The sequence below is a fragment of the Podospora bellae-mahoneyi genome, chromosome 3 (genome assembly GCF_035222275.1).
Source record: "Podospora bellae-mahoneyi strain CBS 112042 chromosome 3, whole genome shotgun sequence".
Lineage (NCBI taxonomy): Eukaryota > Fungi > Ascomycota > Sordariomycetes > Sordariales > Podosporaceae > Podospora > Podospora bellae-mahoneyi.
The window spans coordinates 3,697,721-3,725,029 of record NC_085882.1 but is presented as its reverse complement, the minus strand read 5'-3'; the positions used below and the strand labels follow the sequence as shown (position 1 = coordinate 3,725,029).

General features: G+C 55.2%; 8 protein-coding genes across 8 annotated transcripts; 4 read left to right on the top strand and 4 right to left on the bottom strand.

Moving 5' to 3' along the window:
- Positions 1 to 1,214: 1,214 nt before the first annotated feature.
- On the top strand, positions 1,215 to 5,785 carry QC761_311220 (uncharacterized protein). The gene is made up of 3 exons (XM_062878246.1): positions 1,215 to 1,576; positions 1,676 to 2,639; positions 2,730 to 5,785. The coding sequence occupies exons 1-3, from the start codon at positions 1,442 to 1,444 to the stop codon at positions 5,732 to 5,734; spliced, it is 4,104 nt and encodes a 1,367-aa protein (XP_062734080.1). The 5' UTR covers positions 1,215 to 1,441; the 3' UTR covers positions 5,735 to 5,785.
- Positions 5,786 to 5,907: 122 nt separating this feature from the next.
- On the bottom strand, positions 5,908 to 7,362 carry QC761_311225 (uncharacterized protein; the record flags this gene model as incomplete). The annotated part of the gene is made up of 2 exons (XM_062878247.1): positions 5,908 to 7,158; positions 7,208 to 7,362. The coding sequence occupies 2 exons, from the start codon at positions 7,360 to 7,362 to the stop codon at positions 6,078 to 6,080; spliced, it is 1,236 nt and encodes a 411-aa protein (XP_062734079.1). The 3' UTR covers positions 5,908 to 6,077.
- A 1,856-nt stretch (positions 7,363 to 9,218) lies between these two features.
- On the bottom strand, positions 9,219 to 13,053 carry YOS9 (Protein OS-9; the record flags this gene model as incomplete). The annotated part of the gene is made up of 2 exons (XM_062878248.1): positions 10,837 to 13,053; positions 9,219 to 10,763 (listed from the first exon to the last, which is right to left on the bottom strand). The coding sequence occupies exons 1-2, from the start codon at positions 10,933 to 10,935 to the stop codon at positions 9,219 to 9,221; spliced, it is 1,644 nt and encodes a 547-aa protein (XP_062734077.1). The 5' UTR covers positions 10,936 to 13,053.
- QC761_0059570 (uncharacterized protein) lies at positions 11,190 to 11,741 on the top strand (the record flags this gene model as incomplete). The annotated part of the gene is made up of 2 exons (XM_062872557.1): positions 11,190 to 11,289; positions 11,512 to 11,741. The coding sequence occupies 2 exons, from the start codon at positions 11,190 to 11,192 to the stop codon at positions 11,739 to 11,741; spliced, it is 330 nt and encodes a 109-aa protein (XP_062734078.1).
- A 1,664-nt stretch (positions 13,054 to 14,717) lies between the features above and the next one.
- QC761_311240 (uncharacterized protein) lies at positions 14,718 to 18,225 on the top strand (the record flags this gene model as incomplete). The annotated part of the gene is made up of 2 exons (XM_062878249.1): positions 14,718 to 15,002; positions 15,064 to 18,225. 2 exons carry the CDS (start codon positions 14,718 to 14,720, stop codon positions 16,975 to 16,977), a joined length of 2,199 nt encoding a protein of 732 aa, XP_062734076.1. The 3' UTR covers positions 16,978 to 18,225.
- A 954-nt stretch (positions 18,226 to 19,179) lies between these two features.
- Positions 19,180 to 20,001, bottom strand: QC761_311245 (uncharacterized protein; the record flags this gene model as incomplete). Its single annotated transcript, XM_062878250.1, has 1 exon — positions 19,180 to 20,001. The coding sequence occupies one exon, from the start codon at positions 19,999 to 20,001 to the stop codon at positions 19,180 to 19,182; it is 822 nt and encodes a 273-aa protein (XP_062734075.1).
- Positions 20,002 to 21,820: 1,819 nt separating this feature from the next.
- QC761_311250 (uncharacterized protein) lies at positions 21,821 to 25,546 on the top strand (the record flags this gene model as incomplete). Its single annotated transcript, XM_062878251.1, has 1 exon — positions 21,821 to 25,546. The coding sequence occupies one exon, from the start codon at positions 21,821 to 21,823 to the stop codon at positions 25,544 to 25,546; it is 3,726 nt and encodes a 1,241-aa protein (XP_062734074.1).
- Positions 25,547 to 25,788: 242 nt separating this feature from the next.
- QC761_311260 (uncharacterized protein) lies at positions 25,789 to 26,790 on the bottom strand (the record flags this gene model as incomplete). The annotated part of the gene is made up of 1 exon (XM_062878252.1): positions 25,789 to 26,790. The coding sequence occupies one exon, from the start codon at positions 26,788 to 26,790 to the stop codon at positions 25,789 to 25,791; it is 1,002 nt and encodes a 333-aa protein (XP_062734073.1).
- Between the last annotated feature and the right edge of the window lie 519 nt (positions 26,791 to 27,309).

The window sequence follows — 27,309 nt, the reverse complement described above, 5'->3', positions numbered from 1 at the left end:
ATTCCAGGACCATCCCCCCTCTCTGAGAAACGTTTCACGCACAGCAGACACCACCACACTTGTGTCTCCTCTGCCGTGCCTCGATCCGAATTCGAGGAGGTTCAGATGAGACAATGCCGTGGCTCGCTGTCAGGCACAAGCGCAATCCACAATGTGCCAGTTCACCGTGGGCAACTCCAGACGACCCTTTCACCCGTGAAGCTACCGCTCGGTGACCGTGTCCGACGGCCTTTCTCGGACATGACGACAGTGTGGCCGAGTCGATGATCCGTGGAGAAAGGGTGATGGAGCCACAGACGAAGAATTTTTATCAGATGATCGTGATAATGCACAGGTGGAAACCAGCAGGGTGGGCTGTTGTCGGTCCATCCATGTCCATAACGTAATGCCCCACCGGAATCCCAAAGCGGCGATATCTCCGGGCCAAGACTTCGGGAAGTTTTGTGCTTCGGGAGGGATGTTCAAAGATGTTTGACGAGGTCGTTGCCCCCAGCTTGGGTGGTGTTACGGAACATCATTACACACGAGTTACGCCAGTGTACCTCTGTCACCTTGAAGAGGGTGGGGATCAACGGTAATACAGCAGACAGAAAACCAAAAGACCAATGTTGCGAGAAAAAGCAGCAGCAGGAGTTCGGATGGTGGGCAAGAAAGAACATTTACAGGGGTGTTCGGTGGCTGGGATGGCGAGCGTTAAAATGGCTCGTTTGCATGGGGCCGAACAGTGGAGATTCTTCGGATCAGATAACTTTAAACTGGGTCGGCTCCCCTTGCCCCTGGTCACACAAGAAAGTCGGATGAAGACCTCGAAGACCGGCGGTGATCTGGTGCAATTCCGTTCAAATCTCCCGCAAATAAGTAATCTTTTCACAAGATACATGCCGTGATGCCTACTTCATCTGATCAAGGGACAGCAAAGCAGGAACCTACCCAACTCGAGGGTCACATCGAAGACTATCATGTGGGGGCCGCCCAGCGCAACAAATTTTTTATCAGATCCGTCCGTTCACCTAATCAGATCCGCCCTTGCCAAGGCCGGAATCGGGGTCAATGGGTGGTGGATAGAACCGGGGGCTTCCACTGTCGCTTTGCTGGGGGAAGGTCACCTCACTGTTTCGGCCGCTGAAGTGACTGGGGTGAGTGGGGGAAACATACAGTGAATTGGTCACCAGAATAAGGTAGTAAGGAGACCAAACAAAAAAATTGCCTGAAATGTGTTTCCCCCAGGGAAAAGATCAACGCCCCCGGGAGACGGGGGTATTCATCCCGCCATGACTTCTTTTTGGCCTGTGTTGTGTTTCTCTTCCCATGTCCCCTTTCAGACTGTGATCTCTTCCCACGCACAATCTCTTCTCTCTCTTGTCCAGAAAAAGTGGCCTGATTTCGCCAAGAGAACCTGCTCCCCCGCCGTGGAAGCAAACACGGTAAAAAAGCAGGTACAATGGCGGTCGAGGCTTCCGGAGAGAAGCGTCCGCACAGCGCTGCAGCGAGTGATGCGGCCGCTGATAAGGAGAAGGCACTTGCCCCTACCACCACTGGAAGTGCTTCTGATGCGCCGGCAGCTGCCGAACAAGCCGTAAGTCTTTTCTAGTGTCTGCCCCTAAATCCCCCTTTTCGGCCCCTGAATAGCTTCACTCATTGTTTACATTTGACTCGATCCCTAACATCTCTCCAGCCCCAAGGTGGCCTCCTCGTCTGGCTCAAGATCTTTGCTTCCGCGTCGCCAACATGGATCGACGTCTGTCTTCTCATCACCGGCGTCATCTCCGCCGCCGGTGCCGGTATCCCCTTCCCCCTGATGGGCATCATCTTTGGCGAGCTCGTCGACAACATGAACGATGCCACCTGTGCGGCCGGCGACTCTGACCTCACCTCCACTTCCACCTCCATCAACGGCGTCAACGACCCTTTCGCCTATGAGGCTTCCATCAACGACAAGGTCCTCAAGCTGGTGTATATTGCCATTGCTGCCTTGGTTTGCATCTACGTTTACGTCCTGTCCTGGTCTCTCTTCTCCCAGCGTCTCACTCAGAGACTCAGAGGGCAGTATGTCCAGGCTTTGCTGAGACAGCCCCCCGGCTTCTTCGACGCGCGATCTGCCGCCAGCGGTGAGGTCTCGACCAGACTTCAGGGCGACATGACTGCTGTCCAGGCCGGTACTTCCGAAAAGGTGGGCGTTTTGATCGCCTCGACCAGTTTCTTCTTCGCCTGCTACGTCGTCGCGTTCATCAAGCAGGCAAAGCTGGCCGGTATTTTGGTCTCGCTCATCCCGGCGTTCTTGCTCATGGCGATGGGCGGTGGCTTTTTTGTCACCAAGTTCATGGTCATCAGTGCTTCTTCCCAGACTGCCGCCAGCAACATTGCCGGTGAGGCGCTTCAGCACGTCGGTGTCGTGCAGTCGTTCGGTATGGCTGGCAGACTGGAAAAGAAGTTTGCCGAGCATGTCGCCGTGGCTAGAGGTGCTGGTGTCAAAAAGGGCATTGCTGCTGCCATGCAGGCTGGTATGCTGTACTTTATTGCGTACAGCGCCAATGCTCTGGCCTTCTGGCAGGGTAGTCGCATGGTTGTTGATACAATCAGGGGCGAGGGAACCGAAACTGTTGGTCAGATTTATACTGTGGTGTTCTTGTTGGTTGATGGTATGTTTCTCTCTCTCTCTCTCTCCCTCTCCCTCCTCCCCCCCTTTCCCCTTTTTTTACTGACTGTCAACAACTAACACTCCCCGAAAGCCTGCGTCTGTCTCGGCAACATCGCCCCCATCCTCCCCATCCTCGGCAGCGCCTCCACTGCCTTTTCTCGTCTGATGGCCGACATCAACGCCCCCTCCACCATCGACGGCACTTCCTCCGAAGGCGCCTTTTTGCCGGTTGAGACCACCACCGGCCACATACAGCTCGAAAACGTCTCCTTTGCCTACCCCTCCCGCGCCGAGCAGCCAGTCCTCCGCAACGTCAACCTTGTCCTCCCGGCAGGCAAGCACACCGCCCTCGTCGGTCTTTCGGGAAGCGGTAAATCCACCATCGCCGCCCTCGTCGCCCGTCTGCAGGATCCCGATTCTGGTGTCATCACCCTGGACGGCACAGACATCAAGACACTGAACGTGTCCCACCTCCGCAGTTTTGTCTCGCTCGTCCAGCAAGAACCTTCTCTTCTCGACCGCTCCATCCTTGAGAACATCGCTCTCGGTCTGGTCAACTCCCCCAAGCCAGAACACCAAGCTCTCAAGGCGGTGGTAGAAGGTGGCGAGCTCGCCGAGCTGGCCAAGAAGGGCAAGGATGCCGTTGACGACAGTAGCGTTTCCAACCCTGCGGTGCAGGAAGTCATCCGTCTTGTCAAGGAGGCTGCCGTCCAGGCTGACGCGCACAACTTCATCTCCAATCTGGAAAAGGGCTACGGTACTTTTGCTGGGCCCAAGGGGTCTTTGGTGTCTGGTGGCCAAAGACAGCGAGTGGCGCTCGCGCGTGCCTTGATTAGAGATCCCAAGATTTTGCTGCTGGACGAGGCCACTGCTGCGCTGGATTCGACTTCTGAGAAAAAGATCCAGCTCGCTGTCGAGCGGGCTGCCGAGGGGAGGACGGTGATTTCCATTGCTCATAGGTTGAGTACCATTCGCAATGCGGACAAGATTGTTGTTCTGGAGGCGGGTGAGGTTGTGGAGGAGGGGGTGTACGACGAGCTGATGGCGAGAGAAGATGGCAAGTTCTTTGCCATGGCCAAGCTGCAGAGCTTGGGTAACCAGGAGGCTGCTGCTTCGGCTGTTGCTGAGATCAGCGAGAAGAAGGATGTTGTTGTCGTTGACGAGGAAGAGGAGGAGGCAGCCAAGGTTCTTGCTGCTTCCATCTCCAGCAGGGATGAGTCTGCTGCTGAAAAGGCGGCCAATGACAAGGAGGAGAAGGAGAAGGAGCCCGGCTGGGGATCCGTGTTTGCTGGTCTGGCCCGTCTTGTCAAGCCTTCTTTCCCCTGGTTGCTTCTGGCTGTCTTCGCGGCTGTCATTGTCGGTGGTACTTTCTCCGGATCTGGTCTCATCTTTGGTTTCACCGTTGGTGCTCTCAACCCGTGCGAGAACTCGCCCGAGGACATCCTCGACCTCGGAAAGTTCTTTGGTGGTTTGCTCTTCATGCTGGCCTGCATTGAGCTCCTGGCCAACTTCTTTGCGTGGTCCTGCTTTGGTCTCATCGCCGAGAGAATGCTGTATGCCATCCGCGTGCTCAGTTTCAGAAGCCTAATGGAGCAGGGTGTCGAATGGCACCAATCCGGCGGCCGCAACCCTACTTCCCTGCTTGACATCATCACCAAAGACAGCGCCGCCATCGGTGGTTTCTCGGGTAGCACCATCGGCACCGTCTTTGCCATCATCGTCAACTTCTTCGTCGCCATCATCCTCTCGCACATCATCCAGTGGAAGATTGCCATCGTCTGTCTCTCCGTCGTCCCGATCCTCCTCGGGGCGGGCTTCATGCAACTCCGCCAGCTCGCCCGCTACGAAGAGCGCCACGCGGCCTCCTACGCCAAGGCAACCGGTGTGGCCGTCGAAGCCGTCCAATCCATCAAGACCGTCGCCGCCTTGTCCCTCGAAAAGGAGGTGATGGGCTCGTACGCCCGCCTCCTGAAGAACACCCGCGACGAAATGGTCCGCGCGGCAGCCTTCACCAACGTCTGGCTCGCCATCAGCAACAGCATGCCCTTTTTGATCTACGCCTTCGCCTACTGGTGGGGTTCGCAAAAGATCATGTCGGGCGAGGCCAACCAAACCCAATTCTTCATCATCGTCGTCTCCATGCTCGTCAGCGCCCAGCTCTGGGGCCAAATGTTCACCCTCGCCCCCGAGTTCTCCCGCGCCCGCACCGCCTTCTCCCGCATCATGAACGTTTTGGCACTGGGAACAAACAACGAGATCGACTCCAAGCGTGGTCCGTACGGCAAGCCCGGCCCCTCTTCCGACCCGGAGTCTGCCCTCTCCCCGGCAGCCAAGGCCGCTACGGGCGGTGAACCAGGCATGAAAATCACCTTCACCAACGTCACCTTCTCCTACCCCTCCCGCCCAGACCACCCGACCCTCAAGAACGTCTCCTTCACCATCACCCCCGGTCAGTTCGTCGGCCTCGTCGGCCCATCCGGAGCAGGAAAATCAACAATCATGTCCCTCGTCCAGAACCTCTACTCCCCCTCGTCGGGCTCAATCCTGCTCGACAACGTGGACATCACCTCTTCCGTCGCCTCCATCAAGGACTCCATCGCCATTGTCCCGCAGGACCCGGCCTTGTTCGACGGCACCATCCGGTTCAACGTCTCCCTCGGCTCCAAACCCGACCACGTCCCCACCCAGGAGGAGATCGAGGAGGCGTGCAAGCTAGCCAACATCCACGACGTGATCATGGCCATGCCGGAGGGGTACGACACCCAGTGCGGCGCCTCCGCCGGTCGCTTGTCCGGTGGGCAGAGGCAGAGACTTGCCATCGCGAGAGCGCTGGTTCGCAAGCCGAGGTTGTTGCTGCTTGACGAGAGCACTTCGGCTTTGGATGCTGCCTCTGAAGCGGCGCTGCAGGAGGGGTTGGATAAAGTCGCGCGGGGGACGACCGTGCTGGCTATTACGCACAGGCTGCACACCGTGAAGAAGGCGGATGTGATTTTTGTGGTGGAGGGGGGCGAGGTGGTGGATAAGGGGACGCATGAGGAGTTGATGGGACGGAGGGAGGGGTATAGGGTTAATGCTATGCAGCAGATGTTGCAGTAGTTTTGAGGGAGGTAGATATACCCAGAGGAAAAGGAACAAAAAGAAGGGGCTGGGGGGGGGGAAGGGGAAGGGTGGTAAGAAAAGGTGCAGGAACGAAAGAACTCGGATACAGTACATAGCATGCATGCATCGTTTTGGTTTATTGGTCATTTTTTAATACTATATATATACATCTTCTTTTCGTCATGTCTTTGTTCCCGCGTGATGTTTCCACTTTGTCAATCGGGGGTTGGGGTTAATCAGAATTGGACAAGTGTTCGTGATGAATGGAAATCGCTTCCTCTACTTTTTATTTTTTTGGCGGGTTCATATACAAACATTATGATCTAGCAAAACACCCATGTCAAGCCCCCTCCCCTGGCTTTGGCCCCGGAAAGCGAAAATACCCAAAGCTCGTCGCTCCCGGCCCGGGACTGACAATGTCAGGACTGAACAACATCTCCGGACTGTTCACCTCTGACGTCGTCGACGCCCACCCAGAGCTGGTAGGCGTGGTGATGGCACTGTTATTGTACCCCTGGAACCACGGCGGCGGCGGTGTCTCGTTGGTGTGAGGTGCCGTTGGAGGCCCATTGGTCGCCGGTGAGGGCGTGTCCACCGCCAGCGACGGCCCGCCGTGGTGGTATCTACTACTGCTGTGTGCTGTTCGCGGCACAGATCTCGGCTCCGGCTCCTCCGTCTTGATCTCTTTGTGTCCTTGCTCCCTCACCTCTTGGGAGAACTTCCTGCCCACCATGTAACTGAGGTCTGACTTGTCGCCAGCAGCGGCAAACATCTTGAGCCGTTCTGCAAACAGTACCCTGCTCTGTTCGCCGACGCTGAGAACCCTTACAAAAGCGTCCAGAAGGTTATCATCTGTCTTGACACCGTGCCTCCCAAGCTCGAGGTTATCCACAGCCCCGACGACATTGAGCCACCAGATGCCAATCTCGTAAATCTTTTCCATGGTCGAAATCCTACCGTAGCAGCGCCCTGGCGGTAGCGAGTTCAGAAACGACAACGTCTCGTGCGCAATGATGAGCGGATAAGTGAACCGCATGCTTTCGTGGACGTTGCCGAACGACAGCAGGTGGGCGCGGAACGACAGTTGCCAAGTAACCAGCTTCAGCCACTGACGAGTAATCGTGAGATGCACCCTTTGCATTTCTGTGGCCTCCTCCCCTGACTCTGTCACCTGTGACAGACGCCGTTGGAGCTCCAGCAGCTTTGCGGCTTTCATGTTGTGAGCGGCCGGCGAATCTTCGTTTTGGGGGGTGGTGTCGTTCCACGCAGCGACAAAGTCCTCACCAACCGGCTTGTATACCTCCGCCAGCTGTAACAAGCCAGCATGGACACCGGGATCTTCATACCGGTATCCAAAGGTCGGCAGTTCTGGCTTCCGTCTGAAGCTCGTGATGGGCTTGTTTCTCAGGATGGCAAATTCCCTGTTCCTGTCAGCAGACGTCCTCGTCCCGTAGTGGTCACGAAACCTACCTCTCGGAAATCAGAACTGCCCAGAACAGCCTCCTCCTCGCCAGGTCATCTTCTCCTTCCGAACCTGCATATCCATCTTCCCGATCCAGACCGAACTCGGCCGCCAGAGCACCTGTTTCTCGCAGATACACCCAGGCTTTTCGGCTGTTCCCCATTTCAATGTAAAGTCTGGACAGCAGAAACGACGTCAAAATATCGTTCAGCTGGAGGTGAGCAACATAGTCGTATGCCTGGCGTGTGGCCAAGCATTCTTCCAGAAACGACTTTGCTGTGCTGATCCAGTCGGTATTACTCCCTGATGGGGGCCGGGAGGGAGGTGGAAGAGAAGCAACATGAAGGGACGTGAGAGCAGATAAGGCGAGCAGTAGCGTCCTCTGAGATGGCGGAACCGAGGGTTGACAGCAGTAGCTCTGCAGTGTGGGTAGGTGAACTACAGGGAGGAGAGGGTACAGGTGAGCCGTGAAAACCTCCACACACAGCGGGATGAGATGATGGTATCTCTGCCGTCCAGAGCGGCCATGCTGGGTGTCAACAGACGGATTCGGAAAGGGCGTGTCGGGAGGGGTGGACTGAGGGGTGGTGAGACTGCTCGGGGTGGTCTCAAAGCTGTTTCTCGTCCGGGGTTAGTTTACGAAATGCCCATCGTGCTGAATAAAACATACTCGGCGCTGCTCTCCCTCGACGCTATCCCTAGCACTTCCTCCTCTTTTGACCGTATCCTGTCAAGGACTCGACCATGACCTGGCTTGGGACCTCTTTTCCGTGGGACCTGGTCCCTTTTGCACACCAAGGCGGCATTGAGGCACTGCTGGCAAGGGAATTGGTAATCGCATTTTATCCGTCTCGTCCTGCAATGGTCGCAAACCTTTCTGTTGGCCGTCAAGCTTGATGCTGTCCTCCTACCCCCTCGGCTGGACTCAGTCAAGCTAGGCTGTCGTTTTGTTGGTGCCGGTGTCTGTCGTGCCTGCGATGACGGAGTCGGGTGCGGTAGCCTGTGCCCCTGGTCTTCCTCGTCCTCCGTTTTGATATGATCCATATGTGTATCCATTTCTTCCCACCTAACCCCCTGTGATTCCCGTTTCAACTGCCGTTTCCGTTGACCAGGGCCAGGGCTCGATATAAGCGTTCGTCTGATGTAATATCGCGTAATATGCCAACGTGTCTATCCGTTCATCCCAACTTTTTATTTCTTTTCTTTTTTTCCCACTCAATCTCAAAGATAAGACAGTGAGCCAACCGGATGGCTTCCCACTCTTGACAGCAACTGTTAAGTATCCTCTTGCCGGGCCGGTGATGATGCTTCCTTGTCGTCACGATGTCTCGGGAGTCCGGATTCTCGAAAAACAAGCAGAGAAAAGGGTCCGTGTGCTTGGAAGAGACCCCTTGCTCGAAAAGATAGGCGGCAGGAGCGCGGGATGGGAAGAGGGAAGGGTATGACGGATGCCAAGACACCCCCTTTCGCTCGCTTCCAACCCAACGGCGATGATCACCGCAAACCCAACGGATGCTTGTCCCAGTCCGGAGTCTGACAACTCAGTCGCGCAGAATCGGCTTGAAGGTGCTGTTGGTGGTCATCAAGCAAAAAGAGAGAGAGAAGAGGGAAAGAAAGAAGGGACAAAGTGATTGTGAAAAGCTGGTCGTCATTATACATGCGTCCAGCGCGCGCTGTGAAAAAAAGAAGAAAAGACTTCACATCGCCACCTGCAGGAGCAAGATTAGTCCTGCAAAGGTGGGGACATGGCTACATATTACCCCTGGCCAGTGGCAAATGCCCCATAAAACACTTGTTTTCTTCCCGGCAGTCTTCTGAATGGGTGGTTGGTTGATGAGGCTCTTGCAACGATGGGTTATGTAATGTAGGAGGGAGGCGCCGGAGCAGATTCCGGGCAGTTTGAACAAACCGAGGCAAGCCCCATAATGCGGACTCCCCCGGCGGCAGCTGTTCCAGAAAGAAAAGTAGTTTGATGACTGTCATCATATGCAACTAGTGCCAATATACATAACGGGTACCTTACAGCTCATCCTTGAACTCCTCTTTGGACCCTTCCTCGTCGTCATCGAGACGCGGTTTTTTGCCTTCCGTCTTTTCCTGTTGCCCGGCGGTCTTCTTGGCCTTCGGCTTTTGCTTCTTGGTCGCCGTCTTCTGCCTCTCGCCCTTGGTCTTTTGGTCTCCGGCACCACCAGGAGGCAAAGTGTGCTTCTTCTCCAGGTCGATTGCGTCGGCGCCGTTGTCGAGCATTTGATAGACCACATACTGTCGCTCCTGGCCAGGCGCGTCCACTACTTCTACTCTCCACCCCTCACCGCCGGATACCGCCTCCAACTGGGCCTCCATCTCGTCCAAGAACGCATCCTTGATGCCCAGCTCCTCTAGCTTTTCCGGACTGAGCCTTTCAATAGGGGCCCCTTCCTTCTCTTTGGCGAGCAAAACATGGGTCACGGTCGCCGCCTTGGGCGTAGCGAGGGCGGATATGTGTCGGGGAGGCATGAGCTTAAACGCCGGGGTTCCATCGGCATTCACTTTTCCTCCCAGGATCTTTTGTCCCCCCACCACCACGCCCCCGATGGTCATGCCCGAAAAGGGGTTGCTGTCAGCTCCACCATTAGGGCGGCCAACCTTGAGCCTGGCTCTCTCGCCAGCGCCCTCAAGCACACCGCCGGCCTCGACCTGCTTCTGATATCTCCAGGCCGACTTCTCCTCTTCGCTGCTGACGATTTGCTTGCAGGTAACGGGATGTCTTTTGGTGACCTTTGGTGGGAGAAAAGCCACATCATCGCAGAGTCGTGGGGTCTGCACCACCATGAGGTAGGTGCAAATCGTAACCTCTTTGATCCAGCTAATCCTGTCCCCTGCCACGCCGGGATGGCAGTGATACTGCACCTCAATGGTGCGTGGTTTGTTGGTGAGATCGCAAACGGTACCACCCTCGAACTTCTGGACGAGGTATCGTTGGTCGCCCTTGACCTGTAGCTCCGAGTTGGGAGGGGCCAAGCCCTTTTCTTGCCCGTCCTTTGGTTGCTCAGAAGCGGGTAGCGCCCTTCCCAGCACATACTCCTGGCTGCTGTCATCCCGGACAGGCGGGCCCCCTTCGGTGCCTCGCGGCAGAGCATGGAACTGAACAACGTCTTTGCCGTAGCAGAAAGAATAGCTCCACCAACCACTCATAAAGTAAAGACAATGTCCTTCAAGACCACTCATGAGCTCCCATCCCTTGGCCGAGGCACGGGACATTTCCCGAGCTTCTTCGGCCTTGGCGAGCTCGGTGGCGGTTTGGTTGAGTGTTGGAGGGGGAGCGAGGACGGGTACAGTGCAGAGATATTTCCACGGGGCAGAGTTGATCAGCTCGTACGTCTCGGAGACCGGGTTGGAATCATCGTCGGTGTCTTCGGGGTTTTGTTGTTGGCCATTGCTGGCATCTGTCTCTGTGGACGGGCTGGCGAGCTCGGTCTGGGATGATGGGGTTGGAGAGGGAGCTGGGGAGGACGACGATTGTGTGTCGAGGAGAGCGAGAGCGTCGGCTTCGAAAATGAATTGATCGGAAAAGACAATCTCGAACTTATAAAAACAAAAACAGTCGAATTATGAGCTGGTGTTGCAACTTGACAGCTAACAATGACCAATGACATACCTGTGGATGGGCCAGCAGATCCTCGTGAATGCTAAAGCTGGGCTGTCGAGCTCTGCAGAGCTGCAGCGAAGCCAGGAGAACCAGATTGAGCCGGCGCATTGTGTGTGATGTTGTCGCAATGACAGTGGCAGCCCCAGCCTCGGGCTCACATTCAGAAAGAATTTCTTTTGTGGTTGTTGTTGTTGTTGCTGTTGTTGCTGTTGTTGTTGCTGCTATTGAAGGGCCTCTCGTTGATGCCACTTGCTCCCGTTGATGACAGCTGTTGGCATCGCGCTGCCACAGCACTGTTGCGCCCGATAAGGAGCCTTATCGGAGCACTGAACCAGGGGTGCCAAGATTATGTCATCGGCGGGATGTTTTTGCCCGCCATCTTGTGCTTCTTCACCAACGTTCATCCCATGGCCCCTCTCAAATTCTGGGAGTTTGGTGACAAATTCTGTCTCCTCATAACCTGTGACTCTTACGATTACCGCTTTGCGAATTGAGGGAATTCTCACCGCCAGAGGGTCGGCTGTTGCGGTGGAATTGGCAAAGTCTCGCTGACCGAGCTCAAGCATTTACCTTGTGTAGTCCCAGCATCGAAATGCCAGCTTTGGATTTTGAAATCAAGCGCGCTTCCCGGTGTTCCCCTCATGAGTCAAACTGTATTTTTGACAACTGGTTCATACCGTCCAGGTGGCAGCGCAGCCGAATTGATCAAGTGTCTGAACGGACCGGGCATCCCCAGCAGTGCTTTTGTCGGCAGCAATCTCGGCAGTCGACATCATTCGAGAACCACTCGCCCCCTCATCTGGTCCAGAATGCTCTATCGATACGCGCTGAGGGAGGGTCGGAAATGGCAGGCAACCATCGTGAAGTGGCACAACATGATTGGGTCCTCTGTTGTCACCCTGGAGAAGCTCTGAACCGGAACGCCAAGACGGGGTGATGGGCCCCAGTTTTCGGACTTTGAGGGCCGGCGCCGTTCGGCCGTGGGTGGGTCACTCCGCATCTTGCGGTATCTTCTTAGTTTTTAATATCGCGCACCGAGAGAGCATCCGTGACCGGTGAGGGCTTCAATATGCCAGCAAGCGCCCGGTGGCTTATTTGGGACATTACCGAGGCAAGACATATCGCAGACGATACCAAGCGGTCAACGAGGAGGTATGCCGCTAGCCGTCTACTTCTCTCCCGCCCGGGCTGTCATGGATGTCATTCAAAGGTTGTCCCGCCATAGCACGACGCTGTTTCACCTGCCGGCAGCACTGCTGCTCTCCACTCGGCAGAGCCTCTTTTCTCCGCCGTGTTTGGTGCTTCCCCAGGTTATCTGGAAGCATTGAGCATTGTTGAGTCATCTGACAGTCCCCAGCAGGGACCCGGGCGTGTTTGTGTTTTATAGAGCCTTGCGGGGCGGAGTCCGGAATGCGGCGACCGGCATCTTTTGTTAATTATCCCGCGCTTCGGAGGGGAAACAGAACAATTGTGGTCTTTGGGCTTCTCTGCAGATTTCTGGCGGAGTCGACGATGACTCGCAGCAAGCAAGCAAGAAGCAAGAAGCAAAGCCGGGCAGCTTCGTGGCATCTCGTATCGCGAGTCCCTGATTCCGGAGGGGTTGCTGCAGGTACATGTCTGTAGGGTGGGCTTCGGTGACGACGTCGATGCTAGGTATGATGTCGGGCAGGAAAGGTGAACGAGTGCCAGAGTGCTTCGCCGCCGCGGTGAGGCTCGGCTATCTTGGAAGCTAGAAACGTGTCAATCGCTCAGGCATTGGGAATGCCATCATGCCAGCTCATCCACCTCAGAGAGGTCATGCACACCCACAAGCCACAACTGCCCGGGTGGGGGGGGGGCATTGGAGCCCAACACCACCACACCAATTGACCCGAGGGGAGGAGTGTTGATGCAGCCACATCTGGTCTTCTCAGTCTCGTCAGTCTTGTCAGGTGTGGCTTGGGTTACGTGAATAGTACATGATGAGGATGTGCCCGAAAAGGCCCGCCCTGGCCGGACGTTTTCATCCAGTAGAGACATCCCAGCAGTGCTTGCCTCACTTTTTGGGCCAATCAGGACGATCGTGACGCCCACTGGATGCTTGGTGCAGCAGCGAGGGATGGGCGGGATTCGCTGACAGCAGAGCGTGCCACAGGCGACACATGCATCTCAACTCTTTGAGAGTGGTCGACCGAGCCCGATTCTGTTCTAGTGGCAGAAGCAGAGAAATCTTCTCTTCTCTCCTTGTCTCCTTCATCGATCAGATATAATATGGTGTGTGAAATGTAGGTGACCGAACTGAGAAGTTGCAACGGTGCCCAAGGATCGACTCATGGATCTCGTGTGGACCCACGACGGCATCTGCAATTTGGGAGAGAGGAGGGGGGGGGGCAATGCAGTAGACAACAGGTATCGGAGAATATTCAACGTCGTCGAAGCTGTGGGGTTGAGAAGCTGGAAAGCCCTTCTGTGCAGCAGTAGCACGACAGCGACAGTGGAGGTTGACGATATTAGAGAATGGAACCTGGAACTGCCCTGAGAGCCAGTGGAGCCGTGGCTCGACGGGTGTGCTTCAGCGGTTCCCTGGCGCGCTAGCCAGCACACGACCGCTAATTGTGACTGGACCGTTGGGTGCAACTTGCCGCGACAGGAACCCTTACGGCCACCACCGGGCAGCCAACACATCACCTCTCCCTCCCCTTTTTCCCCCTCCTTGATGATTCATCTTTTTCTCTTCACTATCTCTCTCGCGTCTGTTGCCGTCCCTTTCCCCCCTCGGGTTATTTGCCCTACTGGATACTGGCTGCTGAGCCGCCCCCGCGAAAACGATGGGATGCACCCGCGGGACAGAGCCCAGCCAGAATATGGCTTCGATAACGATTGGGAGATGGGGAATATGACTGTTCCCCTCCGCAACCGGGCGCACACCTCCCACCACTAGTCTACGCAAGAGAACCTGTCGTGGAAGTTGCCGGGGGATGGAAGCAGCCTTCTTCCTTCCAGTCTTCTTTGAGGATTCCATCCATCCAACTATCCATACATCCATCCATCCATCCATCTCACCTGCAGAGATGAGCTGGAATTATTTTCATCATGAATAAGCAATCGCGGGACTTGCAATTCCAGGAGTTTATCGTCATGAGGTGAGGTGGCAGATCCATCCCGTCACATCCTGGGCCCGTTTGCTTAGGGTGAGATTGCTTTTTTTTTGGAGAGATGGGGGGGGGTGACAATGCCCAGAAACAGAACGAGCAGCCCGCTAATCGGGGAGAAGATCTCCCTTTCCCAGCACACATTGGTGTGACCAAGCATACCGTTGATCCCTGGTCCAACAAGTCGTCACCATTCTGGGTCTCTATCGAGGTACCTGGTATCAAGTATCGTGGTAGGCCACACCACCTGCATGTCCATGTCTACCTGATCATATTGTATACTCCCATCCTCCCCCCTCCTCCACCTCATGCCCTCCAAGAAACCCCGTTTCGAAATCGACACTAAGCTAGCTGACCCCAGACCCCCTCGGCACCCGGTAGGTCTCGTCGTTGCGTGCCATATCCAACGAAGCCTCGTGAGCATCTGCTCGATAAATATCATTTGCTCGCTCCTCGTTGCGCCAATCTGTTCCCTTCTTCAATCATTATTATTATACATTGACATTGACTTACAACAACTTACATTTGTATCTGCAACTTCCCATTCCATCTTTTGACTCATCCCGAGTCTTTCACTTCCAACACACATACACATACACACACACACAACCAACCAACCATACCATACCATACCATACCATACATACATATCTACATACGTACATCCGTTTGTCGCCGGCCGACTTTATTCTCTTCCCACTCGGTCCGCCCTACCTCTCCTCGCCTCACCTACTCTTGACACGCTGAAAGGCGACCAGAATGAGCCAGGTCCAAAGGTTAGAAGCGTTGCTTCGACAAAAAGAGCACGAGAAGCAAGAGATCATGAGCCAGCTCAGCAGAGCCCGGACGTCCCGGTCCTCGGCCACAGCTGCCGCCCTCGACTTTGAGTCTGTCCCCGGCAACTACCAGATCGCTCTGTCACAACCAGTTCTCGCCGACAATGGACGATCAAGAAGCAACACGATACCCCGCAGTGTGACGGCTGCCCCCAGCATTGCTGCTGCTGACAGTGTTTCCCTTCAGCTGGATCATGTCCAGTCACAGGTAAGTAACGAAACTCCGAGACCCAAACCCACTCTTTGCTCATGCTCACCAATGGTGCCAGGACCTGAGCCGTCCCATGAAGCGTTCCAAGACCACACACAATGCCGGTCCATCCTCTGGCACGGGCATGGCGAGGTCCAGCTCAAATATGCAACCAGGTGTCCCCAGCGGCAGTCTGTCGGGTCCCAGTTCGGCCATGCTTGAGCAGTATCTTGGTCAGGGTCAGATGCAGCAGCCCGTCAACGCCTTCTTCCAGTCACATTCCCAGCTCCAACCAATACCAACGGGCAGAGAGATGGATGTTGCCGATTTTCTCTCGATGCGGGATACTGGAGGAGACCTTTCCAGCGTCTCGCCCATCGCCATCCCTTCCTCCCGAATGTTGTCGCCCCAAGAGGCATCACATTATCCCGACTCGGGCATCCCATCGGCTTGTGGTTCTTTGACCTCGGGCCCATCTGTCGGAACCACAGCCATGTCAAGATGCAACAGCAACTTCAACGACAACAACGCAGCCATCCTGTCCCAACTTGAGATGGTCCGCATTCGGTCACAGCATTCCACCAATGGACAAGCTCGACAAGACAGCTTTGGCCCGAGTCAGCCGCCGTATCATCAACCTTCGTTGCTTGGAAAGAGGTCGGCCACAGACCTTCACGAGGGAACCGGTCCCAGCGCCCACTTTGTCGGTGCCTGTCCTTCTTCTGCGCCCACCGGCTCGGTGCTTCACCAACATCAGATGAAGAAGTCGCCCTCCTCCCAGTCGAGCTCTCACTCCATCTCGTCGGCGGCCATCCAGGAACTCAATGCGGGGTACAGGAACGATGACCTCGGCATGGAGCGTTCGGTCTCCAGAGACAGCACCAAGTCAAATAATTCCCTCAAGGTCCGCGCCAAAGAATCTCTTGCTCGCCAGAACGTCAACGCCAAGTCTCGTCAACTTCAGCCAAAGCCAGATGTCGTCAAGAAGGAACAACCCACATCGGCCACCAACAAGAAGGACCCCAAGGCCGTCATCACCAAGACCAAGTATGAGCGCCCCAAGCACCCCAAGGTCCGCTGCCACCAGTGCAACGAGAACCCCGAAGGGTTCCGGGGTGAGCACGAGCTGCGCCGTCACACCGAAGCCAAACACAAGAGCATGGTCAAGAAGTGGATTTGCCAGGACCCTGGCCTGCTCGGCATCCCGCACGCAGAGACGGCCGCCAAGCCTCTGTCGGATTGCAAGCAATGTTCGGCCTTTAAGCAGTACGGCGCTTATTACAATGCTGCTGCTCACTTGAGACGCACCCACTTCAAGGTCAAGGCACGAAAGGGTGCTGGTTCCAAGAATGGTGCCAAGGGCGCCAGCTCGGCCACCAAGGTGGAGGAAGAGAAGCGCGGCGGCAAGGGCGGCGGCGACTGGCCCCCCATGTCGGAGCTCAAGCTGTGGATGATGGAGGTGACAGTGCCGATGGACCAGGAGGGTGCCCTCGGTCCTGACGGGAGCGACTCGGTGGGCCAGGTCGAACAAGAGGACATTGACAATGAACTCGGCGCGCAGGCTTACGGTGTGCCACCCAACCTTCTCGGCATGGACGCCTACAGCAACATGGCCGTCTACGCCGGACTTGGTGGGGGGTTCGGTCAGGATCTTTCGTCACAGGGTCTCCAAGGCGAGCTTGGATCGCAGCTCTCCGATCTGTATCCGCTCGACACCTCGGTCTTTGCCGCCTCTTTTCATGGCCTGCCAATCTCTTCGGCCGGTTTTGGGGACTGTGGTCCATCGCAGGGACATCAGCTCCAGCAGGGCATGCCGTCCTCTTCGATGATGAGCATCGACACTTCCAACTACACTTCTCCAGTCTCGTCGACGGCCACTCTCACCCAGGCCGGCATGTTTGTCCACGACATGCTCCCGCCCGCCATGATGCACACCCGTGATGACTTGCACGACATGCCATTTGACCTTGCCTTTCCGGTTGGGGGGCACTAGATCAGTGTCGGCTATCTTGTTCCTTTTGCATTGTTTTCTTCGACCGCCTTAGCGTACCGCGATAGATGGGTTTTGCTATCTCGTTTTATCACTACACAACAACAACCCCTTCCCCACCCAAAAAAAAAAAAAAAAAAGAAAAAAGAAAAAAAAGAACAAACCTAACACCAAAAAAGTCCTTTTCTTCACGGAAGAGCAGGGTGTATAACCCTGCTTTTCCATCCTTTTCCCAGCCGAGGCGGTTTACTGCTCGGCATTTTTCGGTCTATTTCTCTCTCACTTTCACCATTCAAGAAGCCATCGCTCTAGGCTTTTACCCCCCCTCCCTCCCGATATGGGTTCACTCATTTCATCAGTCAATTGATCGATCGACGGGGATACGTTTCTCTGGTTGGAGTAGCCTTTTTTTCTTTTTTTGCCGGATCCTCAATCAATGACCTTCTTTTTTTGCATCGACGGGGTGGAAGATACCCAGAGCAACAACAAGAAGCAGATTGGATCCTGCGAGGTGAAGAAAGACTGGGGATCATCACTCGCGCTATATACAACGTTTACACTTGTCAACCACCGCGGTTTTGCTTACGGAAGAAGAAACCATGGCTGAGAAGGCCATCCAACACACACCACAGATTGTCAAACCCATTTCTTACTTTTCACTTCGATTTTATACGTGTTTACACATCTTATTGTTTCTTTATATCATTCGGCGCGCACGCATTGAGCATTTCCGGGGGGGAAAGGGGCAATATTTCGGCACAAGAAGAAGCCTGAACCAGTCAGGGCCCCTTTTTTTTTTTCAACTGTTCAAGCCAGCATGGGGCATCGTCAAATGACGCTTATGAAGTCTTTGTCTGTCGGTTTTACAAAGATATCAGATTGGAAATTGTTTCTTGTTTTTTTTTTTTGTTTCTTTTGCTTCAAGGGAATTGGATAATGGGCGTTTGGTTTGGTTTGGTTTGGGTTTATCACGGGACAAGAAAGGATTGGTATGTGGGGTGACACAGACACAACACAGACTCAAACAGAAGGGGACATGACAGAAAAAGAAAAGGATGGGCTGGACCGATTCAAATGGACATGGAACAGAAGAGACGGGTTAGTTGTAGCATGTCTAACAGTACAAAGAGACGAAGTATATGTAATGTATTTAATGGTGGTGGAGGAGCTGAGGGAGGATAGAGGGGGATATAATGTATATATCTGGATGTTTGGATGAGGGGAGGCGGTGGAAAGGGAAATTGTTGATGCAAAAGACCAGTGATGCAGTGTGAACTTTTGATATCTGGTGACTGCTTCATGAAGAGAGAACCTATACGGAGCCCCCTATTTAACTTACCAACACACTCCCCCCTCCCCCCTCCCTCCCTTGATATAGAATTTGACTATATTGCGAAGCATGACTATTTAAGGGATAAAAGGTATTTAATAAGCTCCAAAATATAGTTAAAAGACGTTGAAAGATAGTTAAAGGACGTTAAAACATAGTTAAAAGACGTTAAAACATAATTGAAGAAAGTTGAAAGAAAACTTAATTAAGAGGTCTTAAAAGATAGTTAAAAAGGCTTAAAATACAGTTTAAGGGCTGTAAAAGATTTTTAAAGGCCTTTAAAAATAATGTAAACGCTTATTATTTTTCTTTTAAAGCCTTCTGCTATTTAATAGGAGAGGTAAGTAAATAGGGAGGGAGGGAGGCACTGATCAATGAGTAAGGGGTTCCGTAAAAGTTCTCTCTTCATGAATGGAAAAGGGAGGAATTATGTCCGTGGTAAAGAGAAGCCAGGTTCCTAGGACAGTCAATTACCGCATTGACACATTAACGCATTTCACACTTCTGCCAAAAGTCACATTGCTGCCAGAGCGTAAATGATATATTCAGCAGCCGCTAGAACTGTCCGTCGACTGCCTTATGTAGGCGACCATTGCAACCTGCTCTTTTCTTCCCATCGCCAACCCGTGTGCGGTATCATTTCCCATACCTTCCAAGTCCTGTTTCCCTTGTGTGCTGTCCATTGATTTTCTCCCCGAAGTACCCCTTGCCAATCCAGTCCTTAGTGTTATTACATAGCAAAAAAACAAACAAAAGAAAAAAAAGAAATACGCTGTCCCAATAAACCAACCCATCCATCATCCCCCTCCCCTCCAAAACTCCATACTCCACCAACACAAGAACAGAAGGAAGAATAAGAGAGGATCAAAAAAAGGTTAAACCCACTCCCAAGCCCCCCTCACCCGCCCCCTATCCTGCGCCTGCCCGGTAACCTCCCCAAAAACCCCATCCCCCAAATCCAAATCCCTAACCTCACAACCGGTACACCGATCCACAACCTCCACCACCTTCTTATCCCCCTCCTTTCCCTCCTCCCAAACTCGTATCATCCGTCCACAGAGCACGTTCCCATTCGAGTTTTTCGTCCCCGAGGCATCCAACCCAGCATCGAACAGAACATGCGAAACAGCAACAACAGAGTCGTTACCGGAGCTGTACCACCCGCATGCTCCGGCGACAGAGGAGGGGTCGTAAAAGGTCAGGGAGCCGGTTTGTACCCCCTTTCCGGCCGAGGTCCAGGGGAGGGGGATGGATTTGGACTGACGGTGTCGGAGACCTAAGCCGAGGCCTAGACCAAGGGCGAGGGCCAGGATGAAAAGGATGGCGAGGAGGAGCAGGAGGAAGGCACGGCGGGTGAGATGACCAAACCAGCGCTTTTCTGGAGGGAGGTACCTGTTTAGGAGGCCGGGGTGTTGTTTACCCGGCGGAAGGGGGACGCCGTTGGCCGAGTGGGAGGTGGATGGGGGGAGGGAGGTTTCTTTTGAGTCGATGTTGACGACGGCTGGTGTTGATGCTGCTGGTGGCCGGAGGGTTGAGGGAGTGGTGGTGGTAAAGGTCGACTTGATCTTTGCGAGGAGGGGGTTCTCGGGCTTGTTGCGAGGAGGGTAGTTGGTGGGGATCTCCCATTCGGGGTCGTAGCGGATTCGTTCCATCTCGAGGGTGCTGGCTCGGGCGGGGGCTACTGGTTGGTCGGCCATGTTTTGCGGCCTCTGTAGAAGAAAGAGCAAAAACAGTAGTCGAAAAAAGAAAAAGAAAGTGGTATCGAATCGAAAAAGATGATGGCCGATCAAGTGGAAGCAGAAGCGATACGAGAATGCTCAACGCACAGAGGCAAGAAGGTGGGGCATTGTGGTGTGGTCCGCAGCGGTTGTGCGCAACTTCGGGTGCGACGAGGACACAGATAATAACAAGAGCAGAAGCTTGCTTTTGAGTAACTCGAAAGACAGGGAGAAAGAGGCAAAAATGACGACCTCTTTTCTCCCGTCTTCCCTCTTCCCTTTGGGTCAAATTCTTGGAACGGCACTTACACACCACACACCCACACGAGACCGGGACTGGCCTGTGACGTTGTCTTTTAGCCTGTGCCAAGCTTCGTGGGGTGTGTGCCGCTATTCCCGTTCGGGCGTGTTTCATGTTTGGAGAGTCAAGGAGTTCGTCTGGTCTTTTGAGACTGACAGCTCATCCGGGTCTCGAGAGATACACACTCAAGAGGACAGGAGAGGCTGTCTCTCCCATTCTCTGTTGAGTCTAATGACCCTGACAGCTTCCTCAGCTACCCTCACCCTGTCCCACTGCAGCCTGCCGAACCACGCATCGCTGTCCTCGGTCGTGACACGCTGAGCCGGACCAGTAAAAACAAGATCAACGGCCTCCAGCGGCATGTCCTCCCGTCTCGGGGTAAAACAGCCAGATAACAATGCCCTTGACCGCGTTGAACCCCCGCCCGTGTCAGATGGAAACGTCCAGCCCATCGTTAGCGATCCCAACCGGTGTCACCTCTGCCACGATCCAATTCCCCATAAAGTCGGCCGCCGCCGCCCACGTCGAACCCTTGGCTCTGATGCTCAACGGTAGAATTTCCGGAGAGCACACCCACACGCAGGCCATCCATCCACAGGTAAAGCACCGTTCAAATAGAAACAGCCAAGCCACTTGTCGTGATCGTCCTAGATGTGAATCCGCTGCTGTTGCTAATGCCCCTCCCCGACCAAAACCACTCCCATTCCAAACGCCATGCTCATCAACAGTTTCCTTCTCCCAACTCTGTCGATAGCATACCCAAGTGACAAAAGAAGCCAAGACATACCACGCCTGCGTAAACCCCCTAGCAGCAAGGCCTTTTCCTCGCTCATCCCTAACCCAGTCTTGTACAGCGTCGGCGCATAACAAGTCACAATATTAACCCCCCTCATCTGCTGCATAAGCTGCATCCCCACCGCGAGATAAAACTCCTTGTTCGTCTTTAGTCCGGACTTGTATCTTGGGATGAACCGCTCTGTTGAGCTCCGTATCTGATGCCCTGGAGCTTGGCAGAGAGCTCCAAAGCTCAAGGTGTGCTGTGTCAGTACCACCCATGAATGATAGGGAGATACCTACCTACCATAGCACTCGACAGAAGCCGTGGTTGATAACAAAGTCCCCCCCACCAACCCACTAAACGCACTGACCCCTCGGCCGTTGACAGATACTACCAAGTGGACCGCCAAGGATTCCATGAATTTGTTCCGTTGCATCAACCCATCTTCACCAAAACTGATCTTCCTTCTTCTTCTTCTTGTTCTTCAATTCGCCTGTCGCTCGCTTCTTTTTCTCTCAAATGTGTTGAATTGTATACATACACAAGTTCCAACGTCAAACACTGTCTCTCTCCTACAGTGGCGCCACCCACGATACACGATACCCCCCTCCCTCCACCAGTCCGCGATCCGAGCTGGGATCGCGTTACGCTGTCGCGATTCAATGTTTTAGACCCCCGCCTGCTTTGCCAGGTCTTGTTGTGTCTTGAAGAAGTAGAAAATGCTGTCACACCTGCGATTCCACCGACGAGCCCCGTCCAACCCCTCCGAGCCCACCCCCGACCAGATTGTGACATGGGAAGCCGCTGCTGGCCACCACCATGACGCTGACAACAACACCCTACAGCCGCTTGCGCGAGTCTCCTCGGCCGACCCCGACCTCGGTCGCACACCTGTCGACAACAGCACCCAGTCGCCTCCCGCTCGCTCAGCCTTCGATGGAAACAGCACCGGATTCTTGGGCGGAGTAGCCCTGCATCAGCTTAGGAGGACCATGCAGGAGTCGACGGCACCGGATAATGCTCAGTCGTCTTTGGCTACCTCGCTGCCGGAAAAACGATTCTCGAGAACCAAGGCCCCGCCGCCGCCCATCAACACCGGTCTTGCTGCCCGGCCAGCTCTGACAGCCGTCAAACCGTCCAAGTCTTCCAAATCGTCATCCTTCTTTGCTCCGACAGATCTTCAGCTGGGATCAGGAGGATCCTCTGCTCGGCCGTCCGGGGCCCGCGGGTCTAGTGACACCGCTCTTACACAGCCGTCGGGAGCGCCTTCGGAACCTGCTCCCAAGGGGAGGAAGAGTCTACCATTTTTGCGAAATTCCATGTCATCATTATTGCTGAGGAGAAAAACAAGCAATCAGCCACCAGAGTCACAAGCGGTGGTGAAGACGCCAACACCAGAAGTGAGCATCAGGGGCACCAGAATCCACGATTTCAGCGCCCCACGCCCGAAAAGAGTAACCCCTAGTACCGAAGGTGCTTTAAGTGCTTCGACCACAGCTTCACAGGTAGAAACGCCCGCGATTGCGGACACGCCGGGTGCGCGCACAGATCCTGGTGATGTCGGTCACCGCCTTCAAGAGGAGGTCATCCCGGAAAGCACGCGCAGTGCTGATGGGGGCTGGACGCTCCCTCCAGCTTCTGAGGAAGCAGTGCCACCCGTACCTCCCAAAGATGAGCCTGCCATGTCCACCCGGACTTCGTCGTCGGCCACATCGGCGGCCACTACCATCGGTGCTGGTGCTCCATTGGACTCGAAAGCATCGGTCAGGACCACCGCCTCACGCTCGTTTTCCATCTCCAAGCTCTCCATGAAGAGCTCGGTGCGGTCTGCCATTCCAAAACACATGAAGAGCACCTCGTCGAGGTTCAGTTTTGACATGATTGGAGCTGCCAAACAGGAAAAGCTTTTGGAAGAGCGCCATCGTATGCGTGAACAGGAGAAGAAGCCCGCTGACGATATAGGACTGGGCCAGCGCGACTCGCGATTCGATGACTTTGACGAGGATTTTGACTATGACGCCATGATGGACGATGACGGGTTCGAAGAGGACATACCGTGTGTGAGTATGGATTACGACATTGAAGAAGAAGAAGAGGACCCCGAAGCCGCTGGCGATCCGGACAATGACCAGGAGAACTTTGCTGGATTTGTCTTTCAGCGCTCGAACCCAGCCTCGGCGGTGGCCAGCCCTCATAGCCCGGCAGGGATGCTTCTGCCGACTCCACGAGATGCCAATGGGACAGTTATTGGCTACGCCATGACGAAGGACACGACACCAGGTCTGCTAACGCCCGCCTTTCCGGACCCTTCGACCTTGCCAAAGTTGGAGGAGGCCATGGACGGGTTGAGCATTCAGCCAGGGGATGAGCCTGGAGATGCGACGTTGGAACAGCCTACTCATCGGCCCACCAGCCTGTCGATTGTTGAATCCGCCCCTGAGGCTGTCCCGGAACCTGCGCTCGAATCTGTGCCGGAGTCTCAACCCGAACTTGTGCCCGAAGCCGAAATCGCTCCGAACCCAGCACCGGAGAGGAGGAGGCTTGACGATGACATTTACTTTGACGACGGGCTGGCTGATGAGCTGGACTTTACCGGTGATGGATTTGTCATTGACGAGTCCATCTTTGACAATAACGATACAGACAAATACGGGCGTCCAATACCTGGTGCCTTTGCGCAAGCCCAGGAAGCCATGCGTGCTGCGCAGCTTCGGGCTTCCAACCGCAGCTCTGACACGACATCGGATCCGTCAGCGGCTTCAGGGGCTGCGGCGTCCACTGGCCACACCTCCATCAGCGCCGCGGCTCAGCAGCCGGTCGTTGAGTCCGAACACAAGGTAGCTGCGGAACCATTACCCGCGTTCCAACTGGCTCCTCAGCCACCAGAAATGTCGCCTTTCCCGGGCCAAGACCTGGCATACCAAGCTGCCCTCGCCGAAGCCGCTCAGAAGGCTGCGGCCTCGGGGAAATTTCGTCGCAACTCGTCACCAACACCCGAAGCTGAGCTCACCGTCACATCTCCAAGTGACTCGGCCGAGTCAGCCAACAACCTCGACACAATCCTGGACGACTACGAAAAAGAGGTCAGCTTTGATGACTACGAGAAGGACTATGACGACTATGGCGGCGGCTACCAAGACGACTACGACTTTGACGACGATGCCATCATTGCCGAAGCCAATGCCGAGGCGCTCGCCAACGACTCGGACGGGTGGTATGGCCAAGAGTTTGGCTTTTACTCTGCCCCCATGCCGCAAGGGGGCTACGGGCATAACAACAGCAGCAGCGGCAACAATCCCAACGGCCACCAGGCCGACCTCAGTGCCGAGAATTTGTTTTCTTATGCCAACGGCGGGTATTTTGGCCCGGCTGGGGGGTTAGGCCGCAGCAAGAGCGGGCGTATCGTCTGCCGAGAACCAAACTTGACGCCCATCACGGAGCGGTCAGAATACTCGAACCGTAACTCGATCATGTCCCTGACGCTCCCCCCCGCGATAGGGAGCGACACGGGAAGAAACTCGCTCACGATCAACAGTCCGGGTCTGGCGCAGCTGGCGCTGCTGGGGGACGACGAGAATTCGCTGAGTGTGGCTGCTTACATGAAGGCGAGAAACCGGGCGTTTGGTGCCGGCGGCGGGGGCTCACAAGTCAGCTCGAGGGAGGGGAGTCCAAAGTCGGAGAGGGGACCGTCGGAGTCACCGTTCGGTGGGCACCTGCACGCCGGATCGATAGGTCACGGTAGGAAGGGGAGTGCCTTTTCGGTTTGGAGTAGTTCTGATGTTGGGGAGGGGGGAGGGGAGGGGACGTCGTGTCCGGCGCCACAGATGGCTGCTTTTACTGCGGGTGGTTTTGGGAACAATAACCAGGGGGCTAATGGGGTCAATGGGGCGGTGGTGTCGCCTTTGCCGCAGCGGCCGCCGGAGATTGGAGGTATGGATGTCAATCAGATGGGTATGATGGGGATGCCGGTGGGGATGGGGATGGGGATGGGCATGGGCATGGGCATGGGCATGTTTGCCCCGCCGCCGGGGGTGCAGTTGCCAGTCTTGGTGCCTAGTCCGGGTATTGCCGCCGGGAGCGGGAGCGCGTTTGCTTGCTCGCCCGTGCTGGAGGATGGGGAGGAGGAGGAGCAGGAGGAGAGGACGGTTACCGGGAGGGGGTTGGCGCCTGCTTTGCCGGTTGTTGAGGGGGTTAATGTTCATGGTTCTGCGGGGGAGAAGGGGCCGGGGGAAAGGAGCACAGGGACAGAGGGCTTTGTTGATGGTGAAGGGGAAAGGCAACGGCCGGTCATGGGGCATCGACACAAGGGGTCGGCTGATAGCATTTCTTACACGATGGCTGACGGTGATGAGGGAAAACGATGGGTCGTGGAAAGGAGAAGGACAGGGGAGACGGGCGAGGTTGAGATCCTCGGGAGGGAAGTGCTGGACGGGGGAAGGATATAGGAGTCAGGCGATGAATAATGTGCACTGTACACGGTTGGGTAGGTCTGGAGTTGGCCGTTTGGTATCATTTAGCCGTCATGGGAGGCGCATACTTGTTAATGGTGGCATTAGAAGGATCAAAGGGGGCATATATACGCAGATATATATATATATATCTGGTCATGGTGGTAGAGGATTTGTGGCAACATGCATTATTTCTGACTTTGTCCCTCTGTTTCTATCGTTCTTTGCCGTCGGCAGCCCTAGAGATCAATCCTCACCACCTGCCCTCCCACCTGATCATTCTCCCCCTCCAGTCCCCCGGTGGTAGCAAACAAGACCTTCCTCCCCGACCAGCCCTTCGCGAATTTCACCGCCGTAACACCCTTCAGAGTCACATCCTCGGTCCCATTGACGATAGCCTCCTGCGTCCACTGCTGTCCCCATGCGGCCTGAGTAACCTTGACGACCCTCCCCCTCTGCCAGGCAATGTAGGCGCTCTTGCCGGTGTGGTCGAAATCGAGATCGTCAAACGCGTTGACCCACCCGGGGTCCTGAATCTGGGCCAGCACTTGGATTTGGCTGCCCGAGGGGATGTACCCCTGGTTGGAGAGTTTGATCCTCCCGAAATACCCCTGGCCGGAAACGGTAAAGTAGAGGTATCCGTCGAACAGGGGCCGGGCGGCGAGGCCGTTGATGCCGAGGGGGAAGACTGTGCCGCCGAGGAGCTGGGGGGATTGGAGGATTGTGGTGACGGTGTTGGTTGTTGTGTCGATTCGGAGGATGGAGCCGGTGAGGGAGTCGGCCGAGAGGATGATGCTTTTGTTGGAAGGGAGGGCGAGCAGGCCGTTGGGGAGGGGGTGGTTGAGGGGGATGGAGTTCAGGAGGGTGGGGGTGATGGAGTTGGGGGGGAGGGAGAAGATGTGGAGGGCGGTTGTGGTGGGGTCGAAACCGAGGCCGGCCATGACGCCGCCTGTGACGGCGTAGGTGGTGGGGGAGAGGGAGGTTAGGCCTGTGTAGGAGGTGCAGTTTGGGAAGGGGGTGAGGGCGGTTGGGGTTGTGGGGGAGTTGGGAGAGAACAGAAGGAGGGAGGGGGAGAAGGAGGAGAGTAAGAGGCGGGAGTCCGGGAGGGGGAGGAGGTTTTCGAGGAAGATGGGGTTTGTGGGGGGGTAGGCGAAGAGCTCGGTGATGGAGGGGGTTGACGGGGATGGGTCAGCCAGTGATAGGGGGATGGCCCCGAGGAGGGCGAGGTGGTGAAGGTGCATCTTGTCTGTTGATGCTGGTGTTGATGTTGATGTTGATGTTGATGTTGATGTTGATGTTGGTGTTGGTGTTTATGTGTGGTTGAAAAAGGGGATGTTGACTTGGTTTTTATAAGACGACTTTGCCTGCCGAGCCCAGGAACCGGGTCGACGAAGTGACATCCCATACGTGCGCTTATTGAGGTGGTACCATTGACCCAAGGCAGCGGACGAGTTGGTACCCTGGTCAGAATCTGCGGCTGGTGTTGGCTGTCATCACACCCCTGTGCCAACAACACACAACGCTATACCAATGTTGCACACGCCCTAAACCTAAACCGCAATAACCTCTAGGCTCCAGCTTAACATCCACCTTAAGGGCATCGTTCCCCGCCTGCGCTTTGATCTCATCCAACCTCATCCCTGATACTATGTAATGCTTCACCTACACAATATCCACCCCAACCTGCAACACCCCAACCAGCAACCCATCACACAGTTACTGCCCGTTCAATCATATCCCCTTGAGTCTGTCCCTCATAA